Below are 20,313 nucleotides of genomic sequence, written 5' to 3' on the forward strand. Positions count from 1 at the left end.
CTTGTTTGATTTCGTGTCCATTTATCAAATGTTCAACACGTGGATTACTGCTTAAAGCTTAAATATTCGTTAGTAAACACCCCAAGAGAAAGCAAAATTTAATAACCGTTGGACGGTGCTGACGCAGTGTGATTTCTGCCTAGTGTTCAAAATGTGAAAGTGAAGAAATTCAACCAAGCTCAGGTAAACGACAGGAGTTACTATGACTTTCTTAAAAATCTGTTAACCTCGTAGAACATCGCACAATACTCTCCTCTGGAGGTGGTTCTGCTGGATACAGGACAGCCTGTAACTAAACCTCCTCACGTGAAGGAGAACATTAAAAACCCACGTGGTGAATTCGCCGCCTACTATGTGTCTAAAGGCAGGGGAAGTAAACCCCAGACGAGGGACGGTAACCCTTCAAACCGTTATGAGGACTTACCGAACTCATCAGCTATTTGGGTACCCAGTAGAGGGTTGCAGCCCTACCCTGTGTTAGCATTTTACAGGGACCTGGCCGACCCTGTATCAGAGCAGATCATTTTCAAAATATGGATAGCCGTTTAATAGATAAAGCTATGGTTTGAGGTCCGTGGGGTGCCAGGGCGGTGGCCAAACCCGAGCTACTTGGCACTAACCGGGGATGGTAGCTTCCCGGTGACGAGGGAAGTGATAGCCTAACATCAGGAATAGAGGCGTTATAAATACCTATTCCGACACCAGTTCAAGTACACTAAGTGAAACTGGTGCAACTGATCATGCTACCACAGAAGGTAGTAGCCGAACCACTCAGGTGGACGGCATAAGTTATATTACCTCGCCTTGCGAGAAGAGTGTCGACCACACTAGATGGTACCTATCCAATTAGTGACAGGCGCCGAACCACTCAGGTAGAGGCTCAAGTTACATAATCTCTCCTAGCGAGAAAAATGACAGCCATAATACTACAGTGGACGGCAATTATGAATCAAAAGAAGGAACAGGTATCAGTATAGAACGGGTTGACACAACAGTGTTTGCAGACCTACCCGTGAGAAAAATGGCATGTGACCTGTTTTCACACGAGTTTACGGCTTTTTCTAAGTTTGCAAACAAACACAAGTCGTTGGCACAAGCACGATGTAAATTCTGTGGAAAAGATGATAGCAACCATCACGCTGTCGCTTGTCATGTTCCGAAATGTTCCTATCGACGAACATTTACGTTCGCAGCAGATTCTAACAGCTTCGGCTGCGAGATCTGCGAAACGAAATTTAAGACTAGGTCGGGTTTATCTCAGCATAAGAGACATCGGCACCCTACCATTAGAAATGTCGAACGAATACTATCTCAAGGAGTCAGAGTGCCATCGGAGCGCCCCTGCCGAGTAGTATGGTCCAAGGAAGAAATACGAACCATTCGGAATGTGAAAATAGTATACTTGGGCCGTAAGAACATCAATTTTCTCTGTGCAGGACATCTACCTGGAAAGGATCCTAAGCAAGTCTTATTCGAGACCTTATTGAGGTCGCAGTACAACCATCTGTCCAGGTGGATTCAAATAACACCATGAGTCGCGGAGATCCTGTTGATATCGTACAGTTTGTGGAAGGAATTCTTCTCCCTGAACAATTCTGTTCGTACCTCAATCAGTTGAGAGATCAGAAGGGACTCGATGAAGCAACATGGCAGAAGGTTGAAACCGTGACTAAACAATGGGTTGACGAGCTTTCTCATTGAGAAGGTCTTGGAACAATGAAAGAACTTCGAAGTAGCCGATTAAACACCCAAAACCTGCCAGAAAACCGTTTAAGAGACCTCTACACTGAGTGGAACGTATTATAAAGTTCCAGAAAATGGAGATACTAGATGTCCTGTATGCTGTCCGATGTAGCCTCAGTAAAGATGAGGTAAAAGACCACTATGATCAGGTTTATGATGTTGCTAATGATGACGTCAGTTTTGACAAATGCCCACTATCACCCAGGGCAAACAACACCAATATTCTGGAACCGATAACACTAAATGAAGTGAGGGCGACACTTCAAGAAATGGGCTGCAGGTCCCGATAACATCACTCTTCCGTTCCTACTTAAACGTCTCAAGTATGGATGTTTCTGTGACGAATGTATTCAATCTCTGGCAATTTTCAGGTCGTATTTCTGAATATATTAAAGTTAATAGGTTGGTGCTCATTCCGAAATAAAAGAGTAATCTGCACGATCTCAGAAACTGGAGGTCTATCACAAATTCGTCCATTGTGCTTCGGCTGTATTCCAGGATTATGACACATCTCCTCGAGCAGACAGTGCAGATAAATCCCAGACATCGCGGATTTATTCCTCAGGCTGGATGTAGAGATAATATCTTCCTGCTTCAGTCTATCATAAGGAAGGCCAAACGACATTGGACTCTAGCTGTGGCTCTCTTAGACATGTGTAAAGCTTTTGATACAGTTGGCAACAAACACCTATTAGGCAGTCTTACCAGTTTTAAGGTTCATCCTCGTTACGATTGTGAAGAATATAACTGATGGAAGTACCACAACCTTTCGAGTAGGTATTCAGAACACCAACCCAATCACCCTACTCAAAGGTGTCAAACAAGGGGACCCAATGTCTTCTGTACCGTTTAACATCGCCTTGAACCCTCTTCTGTGGAAGCTAAAAGAGCGAGGTCGAGGAATACTGCTGGGTGAGAAACTGGAACCAGTCTCAGCCCTAGCATATGCCGATGATATGGCAATACTGGCTAAATACCATGCCAGCCTCCAGGTGATGTTAAATATAGTGAATGAATACTGTTCGGGCAACAGTCTCAGCCCGAACATCTCTAAGAGTGTCAGAATGCTGATTATGGGGTCTAATAAGATCATCACCATTAATGACTGCCTTCCATGGTCAGCCAATGATGAAACACTCCCAATAATTGGACCTGAACAGTCATACCGATATTTTGGAGCAAATGTTTGTCCATGGACAGGGGTTTGCAGTGAACCTGTGAAACCAGCCCTTGAGAGGTAAATAAACAATATCTCCAACAATCCCCTCAAATAACATCAGAGGGTCGAAATGTTATGTAAATTTGCCCTGCCTAAGTTTTTATACCAACTTCAAACGGGCAAAATAAATTCGAAAATGCTAAAAGAACTAGAAAGTTTAATAATAAAAGCTGTGAAAAATTGATGTCACCTACGGCCTACACGGCCGATTGTTTGCTTTACTCGCGTCACCGTAATGGGGGTGTAGCAATTATGAAGCTGGAGTCTCTTATTCCAACCTTGAATATCAAGACGTATCTAAGACTCATTTGCTTATCCAGTAACATTTCACTTAGCAGAAGAAGATGGTTTGTGGGAGCCATCGAGGGTATTGCCATGAAAACCAGACTTCTGATCCCTAAGCTTGAACAGAGATCTGAAACATATCATTCTAATTGGAGAGATATGGGAAGAAAAAACTGGGAAAGACTAGCCTTGCAAGGGCATGGTGTAGAGCTTTTCAAAGGCTCAAGATCTGCCAACCACTGGTTATCTAAACCAGTTGGCATGAAAGCCCACCAATGGGGGAAGTGTCTGGCTCTAAGGGCAAGTGTATAGCCTACAAAGGAGGCCCTCAGCAGAGGTAACCTCATTAAGAACAAGGAATTTGCCAAATGTCGGGGCTGTACAGTAACGAAAGAGACCATATGCCATCTCAGCGGTCGATGTTCTAAACTGAAGTCGATGAGAATACGTCGTCACAATAAAATCCGTGACCATTTGGTAAAAGAGGCCTCTTATAAAGGATGAAAGGTTCTTCAAGAATCTACTTTTGAGACAGAAAACGGAGAACGTCGGTGACCTGATCTTATCTTTCACCGTGATAATAAAGCTGTTGTCGTTGACGTGACGGTTTGCTTCGAACTTATGTGTGACTCGTTAAAATAAGCAAACGAGTCAAAGGTGTCAAAGTATGAAAATCTAGCACCTCAAATAAAGATCTAAAAGGTGCATTTTTCGTTGCATTTCACGGTCTCCCAATAGGTATCTGTGATGCCTGGCTGTCTGAAAACACAGAGGTACAAGCAGTCTTAGACATCACGTCCAAATATTTCGAGGAATTTTTATGTAGGCGAACAATCTTCTACACGCTGGACATCATATGGTAAGCGAATAATGAAGAACATCTCACTTGGTAGGAATTGTCGACTCCATCAGAGTCTCCCCGTATCACGTCCCCATTCATGTTAAACAACATCCAGTATCTGTCAACCCTAACGTCAAACTGGGTAATTTGAAATAGCGATAGCCAAATGTCTCGTTATCTAATTAATGAATAGGTGAGCGAGATTCCCACTGTCCTTATCTACTATCTAGCGAAACTACAGCCAAGGAAACGGGCTTGGAGAAATAAGCCAAATACTCGCTAACCCCAAATACTAGCCTTTATTTATAATGTTTTAATTTCAACTTTGCAAAAAAAAAAGGGTTGCGATGAATGACAATGAAAAAAAAGGAAGAGAAAATTTAACGAATGTGAAAATGTTGATTATTTTGTTTGTTTGTTTTAGAGCAATGTCACACTCGGCTTTATCTTTTGTGGCTACAATGAAGAACTGAGCCCCGGATTTTATTGTTGGAAGACCTTACAGTTGACACTGTCCTAAAGGGGGACAATTGTGATTGCATAATTATGAGTTCTCGTCATCACGGAAGCTTGGATTTCGTTATTAGGTTTTATATAAAATATATTATTTAATATATTTGACGGCTCCCTCTATAATATATAAGTAATATCTTGAAAATCAGTATGGCGGAGGGTGGAACTGGCAGTGTTTTATGTCGGTAAGTAATATAGGTTTTTCTCTTTACATGTAATTTAACTCAGAATTTTAGCAAATGAATCTGGTAATGTGGAGAATTATATAAACACACTTAAGCATATTTAATGTAATAGTAAATTATTTTATAAGTGGCTCATTGTTAACTACAACTTAACATTATGTTACGAATTGTAACTAGTAACACCTAACGTTGCTATTTTATTTATCGTTAAAACCAGGTTATGTACCGAACAGTTGGGTGCATGCACATGTTGCTGTGTTTCATTTGTAATTAAGAGTGACTGGAATATGTTTGGGTCCAGTGTTACTTCTAAAGCTAACAGTAATGACAGCATGGCTAATTATTGTTGTACTGTATATATAGTTACTTATGATAAAAGTAAAGAATAATTGTTTTATTCAAATGCAACAGTAACATTCATTCAGGTATTAGGTTTAAATTAAATATTTGCTTTAAGGTTTAGTTGTGTAGTAGGGATATAAATTCAGTATACACAGTTTGTGTGTTACTGTTAGTAATAGTCTATAGGACTAACCTGCAACATAAAAAATTTTCCAGTGTGCATAGTGAATCACAGAAAAAAAATTACATTAATTGTTGGAATAACGTAGGAATTCCACTGTAACACCTATTCTATGATGACAGTTATTTCAATTACTGCTGTATTTGATAGTGGTGTTAAATATTATAGCACATAAAATCAGAGAATTCCAAATAATTATAGCTCCTGGCAATGGAAATTGTCAGGGTGGAATTGCAGCTGCTAACATATAAATCTCTCTTAAAAAAGTGCTAAATTACTGTACTCCAAATAAGAAATGAAAAATTCTACAGTACTATTACATGCTAAGTTTGCAAGGTTTGATTCAAGGCAGTTGTACTTCCATGAGTTGTAAATCAGCTATGATAAGGATGCCATGATTGCTACACTTTCCTCTGCTAATTTGCAGAGATAAATGGGCAAATGTAGAACCAAAAATAGGGTATTAGCAATTTGTTGCTTGACCAATAATTGTCAGAGATATATTGAGTGAAGAAGAGGTCAAATGCACAAGACCCTTCCAGGCCTTCAATGGCCAATTTTTGACAAAGAGAGAGAGAGAAAGAGCTATACATGAAACAAAAGCTTTCTTGAAGCTATACTTTGGCCTTGGAGTTTTTTTTTGGTGTCCCGAAGCATTTTCTATTTGAAAACAAACTAAACTTTAAACCAGTTAGTAAACGTAGTTTAGTCATTGAATTTGAGAAACCAAGTCTTACAATAAACTGTTGAGTCTGTATTACTTAATTCATATATACATGTGTGTGTATGTGGTGCTATTCAGCCAAAAACATATAAAAATGATACAGTTGTAGGCAGACTATATGTTGACAACAGTTTGCTTTACATTGTAATAGGTACATTTCTGTTGGTGGTGACTACAAAATACTTTAATAGGTAAATATGCAAGTTAATACTTGATTTTGAACATGTGGTTCATGACAGTTTTTTATTTCAGTTATCAATATGCATTTGATTTTAAATTGAAGCCTTTCATTAGGGATTACATTTAATCTTGGCTTGTCCAAAGTTTCATGCAATGTCTTAGGTTACCAGGTAAAGCAATTATTTTATCAGTCATGAATATTTTATTACCATTGTTCCAATGAGACTGTTGTGTGATGCAAAGGGTCAGTTAACAGGTATTATTATTGCTTTTCATTAATTATTAAGTATGTAATTTTGTAGAGTAAATCTTCCAAATTTTGACTATGGAATCCACTGGTATGAAGTTTTGTTAATTTTGACTATGGAATCTACTGAAGTTTTGTTAATTTTGACTGTTAAAAAAAAATCGACATAACCTCTTGTTTCAGTGAAATTCTTCAGTTCTGGAATGATTTCTTGCAACAAACGCATATTTCGGAACTCCATAACCAGAAATTAGCAGAAGTTAGGAACAAGAGTATGTGGTTACTAGGTGTGATGGAAGTTGTGATTATGGTTTTTTGTTTTCTGTTTCAGTGCTGTGCATCATATTTTTTCAGTCTTTACTCCATTTGGACTAGTGACTATCATTCATCAGTAGGCTAGTGCTTAGCCTGTAGAAACTTGCTGTTTTCAATTTTATGGAAGTCAAATTCTTTATGGTTGGTGTGTTTATGACTTTTTGGCATTACATTTTAACATTAAATGGACACAACACAATATCTACTCGTTTTAAAAGTCAAATGTATAGAAATTTTTGTAACACAGTTAACACAGTTGTATCCAGAGCTTTAAGTAATTGTTCCCTTTCTTGTCAAAATCCCACATAGGTTGATTCAGTTACTTTAGAAACCAACTAACGATAGTATTTTTCTTTACTCTGTTATCACAATATAATCGATGATAAATTCAATTATGTTACTCCATTCGTTACCACAGCTGTATCTAGAGCTTTGAATAATTCTCTCTTATACAGGCTGGTTCAGTTACTTTAGAACCCAATTGACAAGACAAATTCTTCTTCTCTACTCTGTTATTACAATACAGTGTGCAATAATTACATTTTATAAGTCTCCACTATACACTTGTTGTGGTTAAACTTACACACACACACTAGGTTTATTTGACTATATATACATATCACTAACTTACATGTACTAACTTAATTGTCTGTATATATGTACTGCCTGATTGAGACTCAGATATTATGTTGTAACAGTACTTATTTAAAGTAATGAGCAAAATTCAGAAGATTCAAGTAACATAACTTCAACTGAAGTACATAACAAATGACACAGTTTTGTAACTGAACTTGCTATAATTTCAATGTTCACACAAATTAAGCTGAATAATACTCATTAAGTTGTAAGGAAACAATGTGTACCTAACAAATTAAGCTGAAATACTCTCATATTAAGTTGTAAGGAAACAATGTGTACCTAACAAATTAAGCTGAATAATACTCTCATATTAAGTTGTAAGGAAACAATGTGTACCTAACAAATTAAGCTGAATAATACTCTCATATTAAGTTGTAAGGAAACAATGTGTACCTAACAAATTAAGCTGAATAATACTCATATTAAGTTGTAAGGAAACAATGTGTACCTAACAACTATATACAGACAATTCTTGATGATGAGAAAACCGACTTGCAGAGAAAATTATACATTTAAAAATGGTTGGAGAAAGCCCTAATAGAGGAGTAAACAATGTTTCGACCTTCTTCAGTCATTGTCAGGTTCACCAAGAAAGAAAGGGTTACTGACGGTCGCTGACCACATGCTTGAAGACAGTTGTGTAATTGAGTGTAGGAATTTCGAGGTCATGTTTAGATGTTGGATATATCTATTAATATAGGTATAAAGGTTTTCATTTATATTTTTTTTTGGGATTGAGCTGTTGTATAAATAAGGCTTCTTTAATTTTGCATTTGTTTATGTTTGTTTCTTTATTTAGTATTTTGAGTGTTTTTTATAGTTATGTTGTGTTTATTTGACTTGTAGTGTTCGAAAACGTGTGAAGGTGACTTTTTATGTTCTTTGAATCTGGTTTCCATTTTTCTACTTGTTTCTCGAATATAGAAGTTGTGGCAGTTATCACATTGTATTTTATAACTAATGTTGGTGTGGTGTTTGTCAGTGTAGTTTTACATAGTATAGACCTCAGTTTTGTGCCTGGTTTTGAATAAATTTGGTATTAACTGGAATGTCATATTTTGTTACTAGTTTTTGCCAAATGTTGGTCATTTTTCTGCTGATGTCAGGAATATATGGTATGCAGCAGTATATGGTTTCGCGGATTTTTGATTCATGAGATATATTTACTTTTGTTGGTTGATTTTGCTTTCTGTCTAGGTGTGTGCGTATAATGGTTTCTACGGTTTGTGGAGGAAACTTGTTGATGAAGTATTGTTTTATTTTGTCTAATTCATTGTTAATTTTATCTGGTGAGCATAGTTTTATGGCTGTATTTATTTGGTTTCTTAGTATGTTGAGTTTTTGTTTTGTTTCATGTGCTGAGTCCCAAGGAATGTGTAGTCCAGTATGGGTGATTTTTTGGTGGATTTCTGGTTTTACGTAGGTAGGAATAAAGTGTTTGTGAAATTGTGTTGGCTTTTTTTTTTTTTTTTTAGTATTTTGTTTAGTTGTGTTTCTGTATCTTGTTGGATTTGTGTGTATTGGTTTAAATTTGTTTGTGTCTGATAGAATGTTTGTCATTTTTGTATGTATTCATTCATGTTGATTATAACTATAAGCGCTACCTTTATCTGCTTTTAGAATTTTAAAGTTTTTGTCTTGTTTTAGGTTTTTTAATTGAATCAATGTTTCTTTTTTGTAAGGTTGTTCGTTCTTCTATTAGTGCTTTCTCTACCCATACTAGCCATATTTAAATATATAATATATACAGAAAAAATGTTTCACATCCATATCTCGAACATTGTGGTACCAATTGACATGCAACTTACCTGAAATGATAGCACTTCTTGCTGTGATAATTAGGTTTGTCTTTTAAACATTCTTGTAGCAATATGTATTTATATATAAATAGATAATGCATTACTGTGGGAATACAGTTAGATTTGAGGGTAAGTTCATAGAGATTATGATGAGTAATAAAATTGAGTCAGGAATGTGTGTGCCTGTTGCTTGTTTTCGTTGGTGCAAAATTTTTTGTCATTGGCAAAAATTCTCCATTTTATTTGCTTGGTTGTCAAGGAGATGTTTATGCTTTACCAAATTTATTTTATCTACTCGGAACCTTCAGCTAGAACTCTACAAGAACCAACATGTTTTCAGTTTTGTGAGTATCAAAATTAAAGCTTGATTCTTCAGATCAGTGGACCAAAACCAAAAAGAAATTTGAGAAGTACCTCAAAATTCATAATAATATTTGGGGTCATACTGTTGATCAAGTAGAAATATGTCTTTCAGTATCAGTTTTTGCATCTTTCAATCTATAAGAATTATTCAAGAAGAAAATTTGAACATAGTTTTAATAAAATATAGAAGTCAAATCGAGCAGTGCTTAAGAGGACGCCCAAATATACGTGAAAAATGTTTCCAGATTGTAACTAAAACATGCTTATATAACAATTATTTATAGGTAATTTTGAGGAGAAAAATGTATCTACTTCCCCATATTATGGGCATTCATCTTGTTTACTGACAAAACAGCATGTGCACAACATTTTGCTCAAGACCTGTTAGTGTTAGCCACAAATATAAAACCAATAAAATGGTGAAAATGTGAATATTGAAAGTAATTGCCAAGCAGTATATGAACCAATTCATATGTAATTAAATATTATAAGAATAACTTGCATGTGACCAAAGATGAATTGATACAGTATTTCAGTTGTAGAGTTTTTGAATAAAGAAATAAACCGTATATCAATGTTGATTTTCATAGAAAACGAATAATTTGATGATTTCTGTTAATTACTTTTCTGTTTTCAGATTTAAACAGTTTAAGCATGTTGAAACTAATATATCACCATGTTGTCATCAAATATGAAAATCAACAGTTGAACATGCTCATTATGATGGCACTAGCTCCATTATATAACTTTGTCATCTCTGCAACTGTTCTTATTGAATTTCTTACTTGTCCTGGGCTGTTGTTCTGCTACGTATCCCTGAACTTACCCCAGCTAACTAATGGTTGACCCAATCACGAAGGGTCACAGGTCTTAAGGCCATGTCATTGCATTGTAGACTTGCATTCTAAATGTGATTGAACCACTATTTTATGAATGTATGCCAACATGTTTGGTATCAAACTGTCAATTATAATTAAAATTTAAGGATTGTACATTATTTAATTTCTCATTTTAAAAATAAATATTAAAAACATGTTCCTTAACATTGGTTTTAGTGAGTCATGCGGTGTATTGAATGCAGCACTGGTTCAAATTAGATGTTTGTGATGTCAAAATATTAAGTCTATAGTATCTTATGAATTAGGAATTCAAATTACCAATATTAACAAACTAGAATATCAAATAAGAACCTGCTTAGTTACTAAGTTTAATAAATTGTGGTGGAATTCTGTGATTTTCATGTATTATGATTTTTGTTATTTCAAATGTATATATATGTATAAAACTTAAGCATTAACTCACATTCTCTACATACAAACTTTAGACTAAGCAACCTACTGCAAGCTCTGGAGTACAAAGTTCATAACTAGAAGTTGTTTATACCTCTATATTTACTTAGTTCATAACTAGAAGTTGTTTATACCTCTATATTTACTTAGTTCACAACTAGAAGTTGTTTATACCTCTATATTTACTTAGTTCACAACTAGAAGTTGTTTATTCCTCTATATTCACTTAGTTCACAACTAGAAGTTGTTTATTCCTCTATATTCACTTAATCCATCTTCAGGAGTTCTTTTGTTTGTTTTTTGAAGGAATGACCAGTAAAGTATTTTTATCACATTAGCTGACAGGTCTACATCAACAGTGACATTAGTTCTGATTTGTAGATTTTTATTTAGATGTACTGATTAAAAAATAAGGCAAATTACTGAGCAAACACAAGTGACATCCAATCAAAACTATTTTATGTGTACATAGGTTGGATGAAAAATGATACACATGAGCTTATTGTGTGTGCATATGTATGTATGTATGTATGTGTGTGTGCGAGGAAACCTACTTGAATATAGGCTTTAAAGAGCTATTTATGAGCCTCCATATTTCCAGAATTATGACACTAAGAATATGGGATAATCTTTCTTGTATCGTCTCAATATTAATAACTGTTACGGCATTACATATTTTTAATATTTCGGTATCATAAATTATTCAGATTAAACCTTTGAAATATAGAAAACTGAAAATGTATATTCAGCTATTTATATATATAATAATATGAATAAAAGACTTAATAAAAGTAATATTGATAACTTATGCCAGTTTTATATTCTTGATTATGGTAACATGAATGAATATGTGCTTTGTTAAAGTAACTTCTGTGATGCTAGCCATTATATTGACTGGAAGGTCAATGTAATAAAAATAATAAATATATAGAAATATATAATGTTTTGAGGTCTAAGCTATTTAGACTGATCATTTGTTTTTGTTTTATGGTATGTAGTAGTCTTTCTAGACTGAAAAAAAGCATGCTTTATATTTATTTTATAGTTTGTTTTTGGTGACTATGAAGTCGGTTGAATTGATAGACCCAACATAGTTAGGACAGAGAAAATAACAGATCAGACATGAAGTCTACTGAAAACAAACATTTTAGATGTATTTAGGAGGTTTTAGAGGTTACACAAATAATATTTGAGATTTTGAGATTGTTTTTTGTAATGGCAACACTGAGACTAGTAACAAAGCAGACTTGATATTTTCAAAAACAAATTGTTAGTAAAAATACTTAATTAAAAAATCTGGTTTTTGTGTTAAAACAAAACTTGTAATCTTTACTAAACGTCTACTTTGTAAAGATACACATGCTGTATCACAACTTATAGCAGAAACACTTAACATACAAACCTGTTTATATTATACTGAGCCTGTTGTGAAAGGATTAGTGGGACTTTTGAAAATGTGTTGATAATTTATGGACAACAATTGGTCCTTCTTGAACATTCTCTCTTGAGAAGAAGCCAAAATTTAAACCTACTCTTTTACTCCAGAAATCATATACCCAGTCAAATTCTTATAAAATATCAACTGTTAACAGCAACTCATTCCATAAGCTAATCACTCTGTTTGAAATTCCCTGTCATAGTTTAACAAGTATCCACTATTAACAGCAACACATTCCATAAGCTAATCACTCTGTTTGAGATTCCCTGTCAGAGTTTAACAAGTATCAACTATTAACAATAACTCATTCCATAAGCTAGTCATTCTTTGAGATTCCCTGTCATAGTTTAACAAGTATCAACTATTAACAGCAACACATTTCATAAGCTAATCACTCTGTTTGAGATTCCCTGTCATAGTTTAACAAGTATCAACTATTAACAGCAACACATTCCATAAGCTAACAACTCTGTTTGAGATTCCCTGTCACAGTTTAACAAGTATCAACTATTAACAGCAACACATTCCATAAGCTAATCACTCTGTTTGAGATTCCCTGTCAGAGTTTAACAAGTATCAACTATTAACAATAACTCATTCCATAAGCTAGTCATTCTTTGAGATTCCCTGTCATAGTTTAACAAGTATCAACTATTAACAGCAACACATTCCATAAGCTAATCACTCTGTTTGAGATTCCCTGTCATAGTTTAACAAGTATCAACTATTAACAGCAACACATTCCATAAGCTAACAACTCTGTTTGAGATTCCCTGTCATAGTTTAACAAGTATCAACTATTAACAGCAACACATTTCATAAGCTAATCACTCTGTTTGAGATTCCCTGTCAGAGTTTAACAAGTATCAACTATTAACAATAACTCATTCCATAAGCTAGTCATTCTTTGAGATTCCCTGTCATAGTTTAACAAGTATCAACTATTAACAGCAACACATTCCATAAGCTAATCACTCTGTTTGAGATTCCCTGTCAGAGTTTAACATGTATCAACTATTAACAGCAACAAATTCCATCAGCTTATCACTCTGTTTGAGATTTTCTGTCATAGTTTAACAAGTATCAACTATTAACAGCAACTCATTCCATAAGCTAATCACTCTGTTTGAGATTCCCTGTCATAGTTTAACAAGTATCAACTACCAACAGCAACACATTACATAAACTAATCATTCTGTTTGAGATTCCCTGTCATAGTTTAACAAGTATCAACTATTAACAGCAACACATTACATAAACTAATCATTCTGTTTGAGATTCCCTGTCAGAGTGTAACAAGTATCAACTATTAACAGCAACACATTTCATAAACTAATCACCCTGCTTGAAAAATACAAATATCTTAACCTTAGCTTTGTCTGTTTTTTCTCCAAATTTTGAACTTGTGTCCTTCTCATTGTTTTCACATTACAGTCTTTATCCTATGAACCCCTTAGATAATCTTAAACTTCAACAAAATCACCACTTACTAATATTTTCTGGAAAAAAAAAAAGGATTGAGAGGTCTTAGTGTACTTATGTAACTTGTAATTTCCCAGAAATCCTAGTAACCTCCCTGTAAACCATGTACAGTAATTGATTTCTTTTTTTTTAGATAAGGAAACCAAAACTGTACACAGTACTCCAAGTGAGACTGACTGTTAATTTGTATAGAGATGATTTCTTCTTTTAAAACAGTCAATCTGTCTATAAGCACTCTCTAAATCTCTGTATACTAGCAGTAGAGCACTGTCTTGATGGTGTGAGTGATTTAAAAAAAACAACCCTGTTCTGCTTTGAAGATAATTAGACAAAATTTAAGTACTATTAGGTAGAGCAAGTTATAAACTATACATGTCAATGTAGAATGGATGAGTAATTAGAGGAGATGGTAGACAGTAGCAAACTATTCCTTTGATGTAGTATTTATTAGATATTTTAACATATTTAAAATTATGGATAAGTAATAGAACAAATTATTAGAGTAAACTACATGTATTAGAGGTAAATTGATCTAAACAAAAAGTAGTGAAAATATTTAATTTTGATAGGTGATGTGGGTCATGATAAGTCTGTTTCAGCTATTGTCATGTTTTTCAAAATTTAAAATTGCATGTGATGACTAATAGAATAAACAAGTTAATGAATACTAACTCAGTATGAAACAAGCGGTATGTAATACTGACTCGGTATGAAACAAGCGGTGTGTAATACTGACTCGGTATGAAACAAGTGGTGTGTAATACTGACTCGGTATGAAACAAGTGGTGTGTAATACTGACTCGGTATGAAACAAGCGGTGTGTAATACTGACTCGGTATGAAACAAGCAGTGTGTAATACTGACTCGGTATGAAACATGATACAAGATTATACAAAGTAAATGAATTTATACGACTTTTTGTTAATTGAAAACTACACTTTATTTTGACTTGTAACAGTTGATATTAAGAAAAAATATTACTCTATCTTGTAACTGTATTATTGTACAAATATATTTATGATAGGTGTGTTAATGTTTCTAAAACATTACATTTGAAATTAAATGAACTCTACCACTTTGACAGATATCAACTTTGAATACTATATTTTAAAAACCTGGTAGTTTATCTTAGAAAGTTTGAAATTTGAATGGTCATGGTAGGTTGGTGTTTATATTAATATACACTAGAGTTTATTTATTTTGAGAATCTTGCAATAAATTCAAAACATTACGTATATTGAATTTATTTCTGAAATTTGTGCGTTTTTGTGTATTTTATACGTTGGTAAACTAGACCACTCTTGGCCAGCATATGCACCAAAAGTTGTTAGTTCCAGTATGTTAGATTAGTGTACTTCTGTGTATTTTTTATGTAAGTAAACTAGACCACTCTTGGCCAGCATATACACCAAAAGTTGTTAGTTCCAGTATGTTAGATTAGTGTACTTCTGTGTATTTTTTATGTAAGTAAACTAGACCAACCTTGGACAGCATATACACCAAAAGTTGTTAGTTCCAGTATGTTAGATTAGTGGACTTCTGCATAATTTTTATGTAAGTAAACTAGACCAACCTTGGACAGCATATACACCAAAAGTTGTTAGTTCCAGTATTTTAGATTAATGGACTTCTGTGTATTTTTTAGGTAAGTAAACTAGACCACTCTTGGCCAACATATACACCAAAGGTTGTTAGTTCTGATATGTCAGATTATTGGATTTTTTTTACCCTTATAACTTACCACTTTATGGAACTTTACTTGTTTACAACTGTACAAATAAACCTCACAATATTATTGAATGACATGCTGTGAACACTTATTGTACCTACTATAGAAAACTAAATGTTAAAATATTTTCAGGAAATGATGGATTTTACCACAGATGTTGTGTAAATGGTAAAAAAGGAAGATAAACGTGACATTCAGTCGATATTCTGCTATTATTTTTTAATCAACTGGCCATGTTATCTGGACAGACTAGTAATATTTTTGTCTGTAATATAGTCATAACAAAAATCATATTGTTCAATTCACAAATCCAATTTTCATCTATTATATTTATTATTATGATATTTATATTTCATTTTGTAATTTTAGATACTTTGTAAGTGGAGTTTGTAAAGAGGGAACCAACTGTACTTTTTCCCACGATAGGTCGTTGGGAAGACCAGACACCATATGTAGGTACTATCTACAAGGGTGTTGTGCTTACGGCAGTAACTGCAGGTAAGGTCTTACAATTCTCAGTCCTGGACTTGATGGGTATACACTACATGTTGTCTTCAATGACAAGAAAAGTTTAAACATGAATAGGTTTTTACCTGTTTGGATCAGTACATCTTCAACTAAATGTTGTTGAAAGTTTCATACAGGCAGTATTTCTCAATCTGTTGTTTACCAGATGATTTAAAAGAATTATGAAATCGCGCATTAAAATGCATGTTGAACTATAATTGTCATTTTGTCCTCAGTTTTGTTTTCATAATGGTATAATGATGGATATGTATTGTGAATTAAAAGGTGACTTCACACAACTTTGTTTGTACAAGATGGATCACATGCAAGAAGTGTTTTATGTATGGTTTGCTGCACTTATAAGATACTTAATATTTAAAGATACAATTTGAACATAAACCTGGAAGCATTCAAATCCAGTAGGTGTGGCACTTGTGTTTATTAAAATAAATTAAGGAGAGTGTGAAAACACACACCAATTTTATTATTGTGTTCAATAATTATTCAGGTTACAACTTTTAACTTTGAAGGCAATGGTTGTTTTTTCCACTAGAAAGTTTAGGACTAACAACATTATTCTTTCAAACTAACTATGATAATTATTTCATGCGCCAAATGTTTAAAAATAGTGTGAAAGAAGTGTTATATAACCTATGTGTGAAAGAACATATTAATTTGAACTAAGTACTGTAATAAAATTTGGTTTCTGAACTTGTAAGTAAGAGACCAATAGCTGTGTACTGACGAGTTAAAATAAGCCTAATTTGAAGAATTAGAAATATCTTTCATCCATATTGTGGTTTTGTTTTGGGGTTTACACATTACTCTTACTGTACTGGGTTTGGAAATATGTCACATTCACCTGGTACATGCCAAACAATAGTATAGCCGTCCTTGAAACTGGAATAAGTGTGCTTCTTTAAACAATCTCCCAGTCTTGTAATGATTGAGCCAATATAAGCACTCCCACACAGTGAAAAACAGAATGTATAGATAAAGGAACACTAATTCTAGGTTCAAGTTTTGTTTGGCTTGCATTAAGGAAATGTGATTTGGTTCATCTTATATTCACAGTAATCAGTGATATTGAAAACAAAATGATGGTATGAGGATAGTTTTAATTAATAGATTAAACATTCAGAGACTGAACCTTATTTACAGTTTAGGTATTCTCATGGATTATACTTACCACATGTTAACAATTTGTTATCCTGTCACAGTTCTTTGAAAGAGTATTGAGTTAAGTTGGTTAATTTTCACCTATAATTGTTGTATATTTTAAGGTATGACCACATTCGCCCCAGTAGGCATGTCACTAAACCCAGTATGTCACTTATCAATAGCAGAGAAACATACAAAGTTCCAGGACAGCAGGGACGTAAAATAAAATCATCAATCACATCTAGTACACAAGCACATGGCATAAACCCCTCATCTAATTCAGACTCTGTGTTGGGTAAGTTGTATTAAACATTGTTCTGTATGATGTTGAGTTGAAGAACTTTAGGTGAGTTATACTAAACATTGATCTGTATGATGTTGAGTTGGAGAACTTTAGGTGAATCATACTAAACATTGTTCTGTATGATGTTGAGTTGGAGAACTTTAGGTGAATTATACTAAACATTGTTCTGTATGATGTTGAGTTGAAAAACTTTAGGTGAGTTATACTGAACATTGTTCTCTATGATGTTGAGTTGGAGAACTTTAGGTAAGTTATATTAAACATTGTTCTGTATGATGTTGAGTTGGAGAACTTTAGGTGAGTTATACTAAACATTGTTCTGTATGATGTTGAGTTGGAGAACTTTAGGTGAATCATACTAAACATTGTTCTGTATGATGTTGAGTTGGAGAACTTTAGGTGAATTATACTAAACATTGTTCTGTATGATGTTGAGTTGAAAAACTTTAGGTGGGTTATACTGAACATTGTTCTCTATGATGTTGAGTTGGAGAACTTTAGGTGAGATATATTAAACATTGTTCTGTATGATGTTGAGTTGGAGAACTTTAGGTGAGTTATACTAAACATTGTTCTGTATGATGTTGAGTTGGAGAACTTTAGGTGAGTTATACTAAACATTGTTCTGTATGATGTTGAGTTGAAGAACTTTAGGTGAGTTATACTAAACATTGTTCTGTATGATGTTGAGTTGAAGAACTTTAGGTGAGTTATACTAAACATTGTTCTGTATGATGTTGAGTTGGAGAACCTTTAGTGAATTATACTAAACATTGTTCTGTATGATGTTGAGTTGGAGAACTTTAGGTGAGTTATACCAAACATTGTTCTGTATGATGTTGAGTTGGAGAACTTTAGGTGAGTTATACTAAACATTGTTCTGTATGATGTTGAGTTGGAGAACTTTAGGTGAGTTATACTAAACATTGTTCTGTATGATGTTGAGTTGGAGAACTTTAGGTGAGTTATACTAAACATTGTTCTGTATGATGTTGAGTTGGAGAACTTTAGGTAAGTTGTACCAAACATTGTTCTGTATGATGTTGAGTTGAAGAACTTTAGGTGAGTTATACTAAACATTGTTCTGTATGATGTTGAGTTGGAGAACTTTAGGTGAGTTATACCAAACATTGTTCTGTATGATGTTGAGTTGAAGAACTTTAGGTGAGTTATACTAAACATTGTTCTGTATGATGTTGAGTTGGAGAACTTTAGGTGAGTTATACTAAACATTGTTCTGTATGATGTTGAGTTGGAGAACTTCAGGTGAGTTATACTAAACATTGTTCTGTATGATGTTGAGTTGGAGAACTTTAGGTGAGTTATACTAAACATTGTTCTGTATGATGTTGAGTTGGAGAACTTTAGGTGAGTTATACTAAACATTGTTCTGTATGATGTTGAGTTGGAGAACTTTAGGTGAGTTATACTAAACATTGTTCTGTATGATGTTGAGTTGGAGAACTTTAGGTGAATTATACTAAACATTGTTCTGTATGATGTTGAGTTGGAGAACTTTAGGTGAGTTATACTAAACATTGTTCTGTATGATGTTGAGTTGGAGAACCTTTAGGTGAGTTATAGTGAACATTGTTCTGTATGATGTTGAGTTGGAGAACTTTAGGTGAGTTATACTAAACATTGTTCTATATGATGTTGAGTTGGAGAACCTTTAGTGAATTATACTAAACATTGTTCTGTATGATGTTGAGTTGGAGAACTTTAGGTGAGTTATACTAAACATTGTTCTGTATGATGTTGAGTTGGAGAACTTTAGGTGAGTTATACTAAACATTGTTCTGTATGATGTTGAGTTGGAGAACTTTAGGTGAGTTATACTAAACATTGTTCTGTATGATGTTGAGTTGGAGAACCTTTAGTGAATTATACTAAACATTGTTCTGTATGATGTTGAGTTGAAGAACTTTAGGTGAGTTATACTAAACATTGTTCTGTATGATGTTGAGTTGGAGAACCTTTAGTGAATTATACTAAACATTGTTCTGTATGATGTTGAGTTGGAGAACTTTAGGTGAGTTATACTAAACATTGTTCTGTATGATGTTGAGTTGGAGAACTTTAGGTGAGTTATACTAAACATTGTTCTGTATGATGTTGAGTTGGAGAACTTTAGGTGAGTTATACTAAACATTGTTCTGTATGATGTTGAGTTGGAGAACCTTTAGTGAATTATACTAAACATTGTTCTGTATGATGTTGAGTTGGAGAACTTCAGGTGAGTTATACTAAACATTGTTCTGTATGATGTTGAGTTGGAGAACTTTAGGTGAGTTATACTAAACATTGTTCTGTATGATGTTGAGTTGGAGAACTTTAGGTGAGTTATACTAAACATTGTTCTGTATGATGTTGAGTTGGAGAACTTTAGGTAAGTTGTACTAAACATTGTTCTGTATGATGTTGAGTTGAAGAACTTTAGGTGAGTTATACTAAACATTGTTCTGTATGATGTTGAGTTGGAGAACTTTAGGTGAGTTATACTAAACATTGTTCTGTATGATGTTGAGTTGAAGAACTTTAGGTGAGTTATACTAAACATTGTTCTGTATGATGTTGAGTTGGAGAACTTTAGGTGAGTTATACTAAACATTGTTCTGTATGATGTTGAGTTGGAGAACTTCAGGTGAGTTATACTAAACATTGTTCTGTATGATGTTGAGTTGGAGAACTTTAGGTGAGTTATACCAAACATTGTTCTGTATGATGTTGAGTTGGAGAACTTTAGGTGAGTTATACTAAACATTGTTCTGTATGATGTTGAGTTGGAGAACTTTAGGTGAGTTATACCAAACATTGTTCTGTATGA

The 20,313-nt window shown here is 34.0% G+C and overlaps 1 protein-coding gene across 2 annotated transcripts in view; it reads left to right on the forward strand.

Annotated features, from left to right (window-relative positions):
• The first annotated feature begins 4,634 nt into the window (after positions 1-4,634).
• Positions 4,635-20,313, forward strand: part of LOC143256389 (putative E3 ubiquitin-protein ligase makorin-1) — a 49,802-nt gene continuing 34,123 nt past the window's right edge. Inside the window, exons 1-4 of one of the 2 annotated variants that reach the window (XM_076513571.1) lie at positions 4,747-4,786; positions 6,792-6,916; positions 15,884-16,012; positions 17,305-17,477. In XM_076513571.1, coding sequence (XP_076369686.1) covers positions 17,348-17,477 — 130 coding nt within the window. In that variant the 5' untranslated portion in view covers positions 4,747-4,786; positions 6,792-6,916; positions 15,884-16,012; positions 17,305-17,347. Of the gene's footprint in view, positions 4,787-6,791; positions 6,917-15,883; positions 16,013-17,304; positions 17,478-20,313 lie in introns of both variants that reach the window. The other variant, XM_076513570.1, reaches the window with a different exon arrangement.

The sequence above is a fragment of the Tachypleus tridentatus genome, chromosome 7 (genome assembly GCF_004210375.1).
Source record: "Tachypleus tridentatus isolate NWPU-2018 chromosome 7, ASM421037v1, whole genome shotgun sequence".
Classification (NCBI taxonomy): domain Eukaryota; kingdom Metazoa; phylum Arthropoda; class Merostomata; order Xiphosura; family Limulidae; genus Tachypleus; species Tachypleus tridentatus.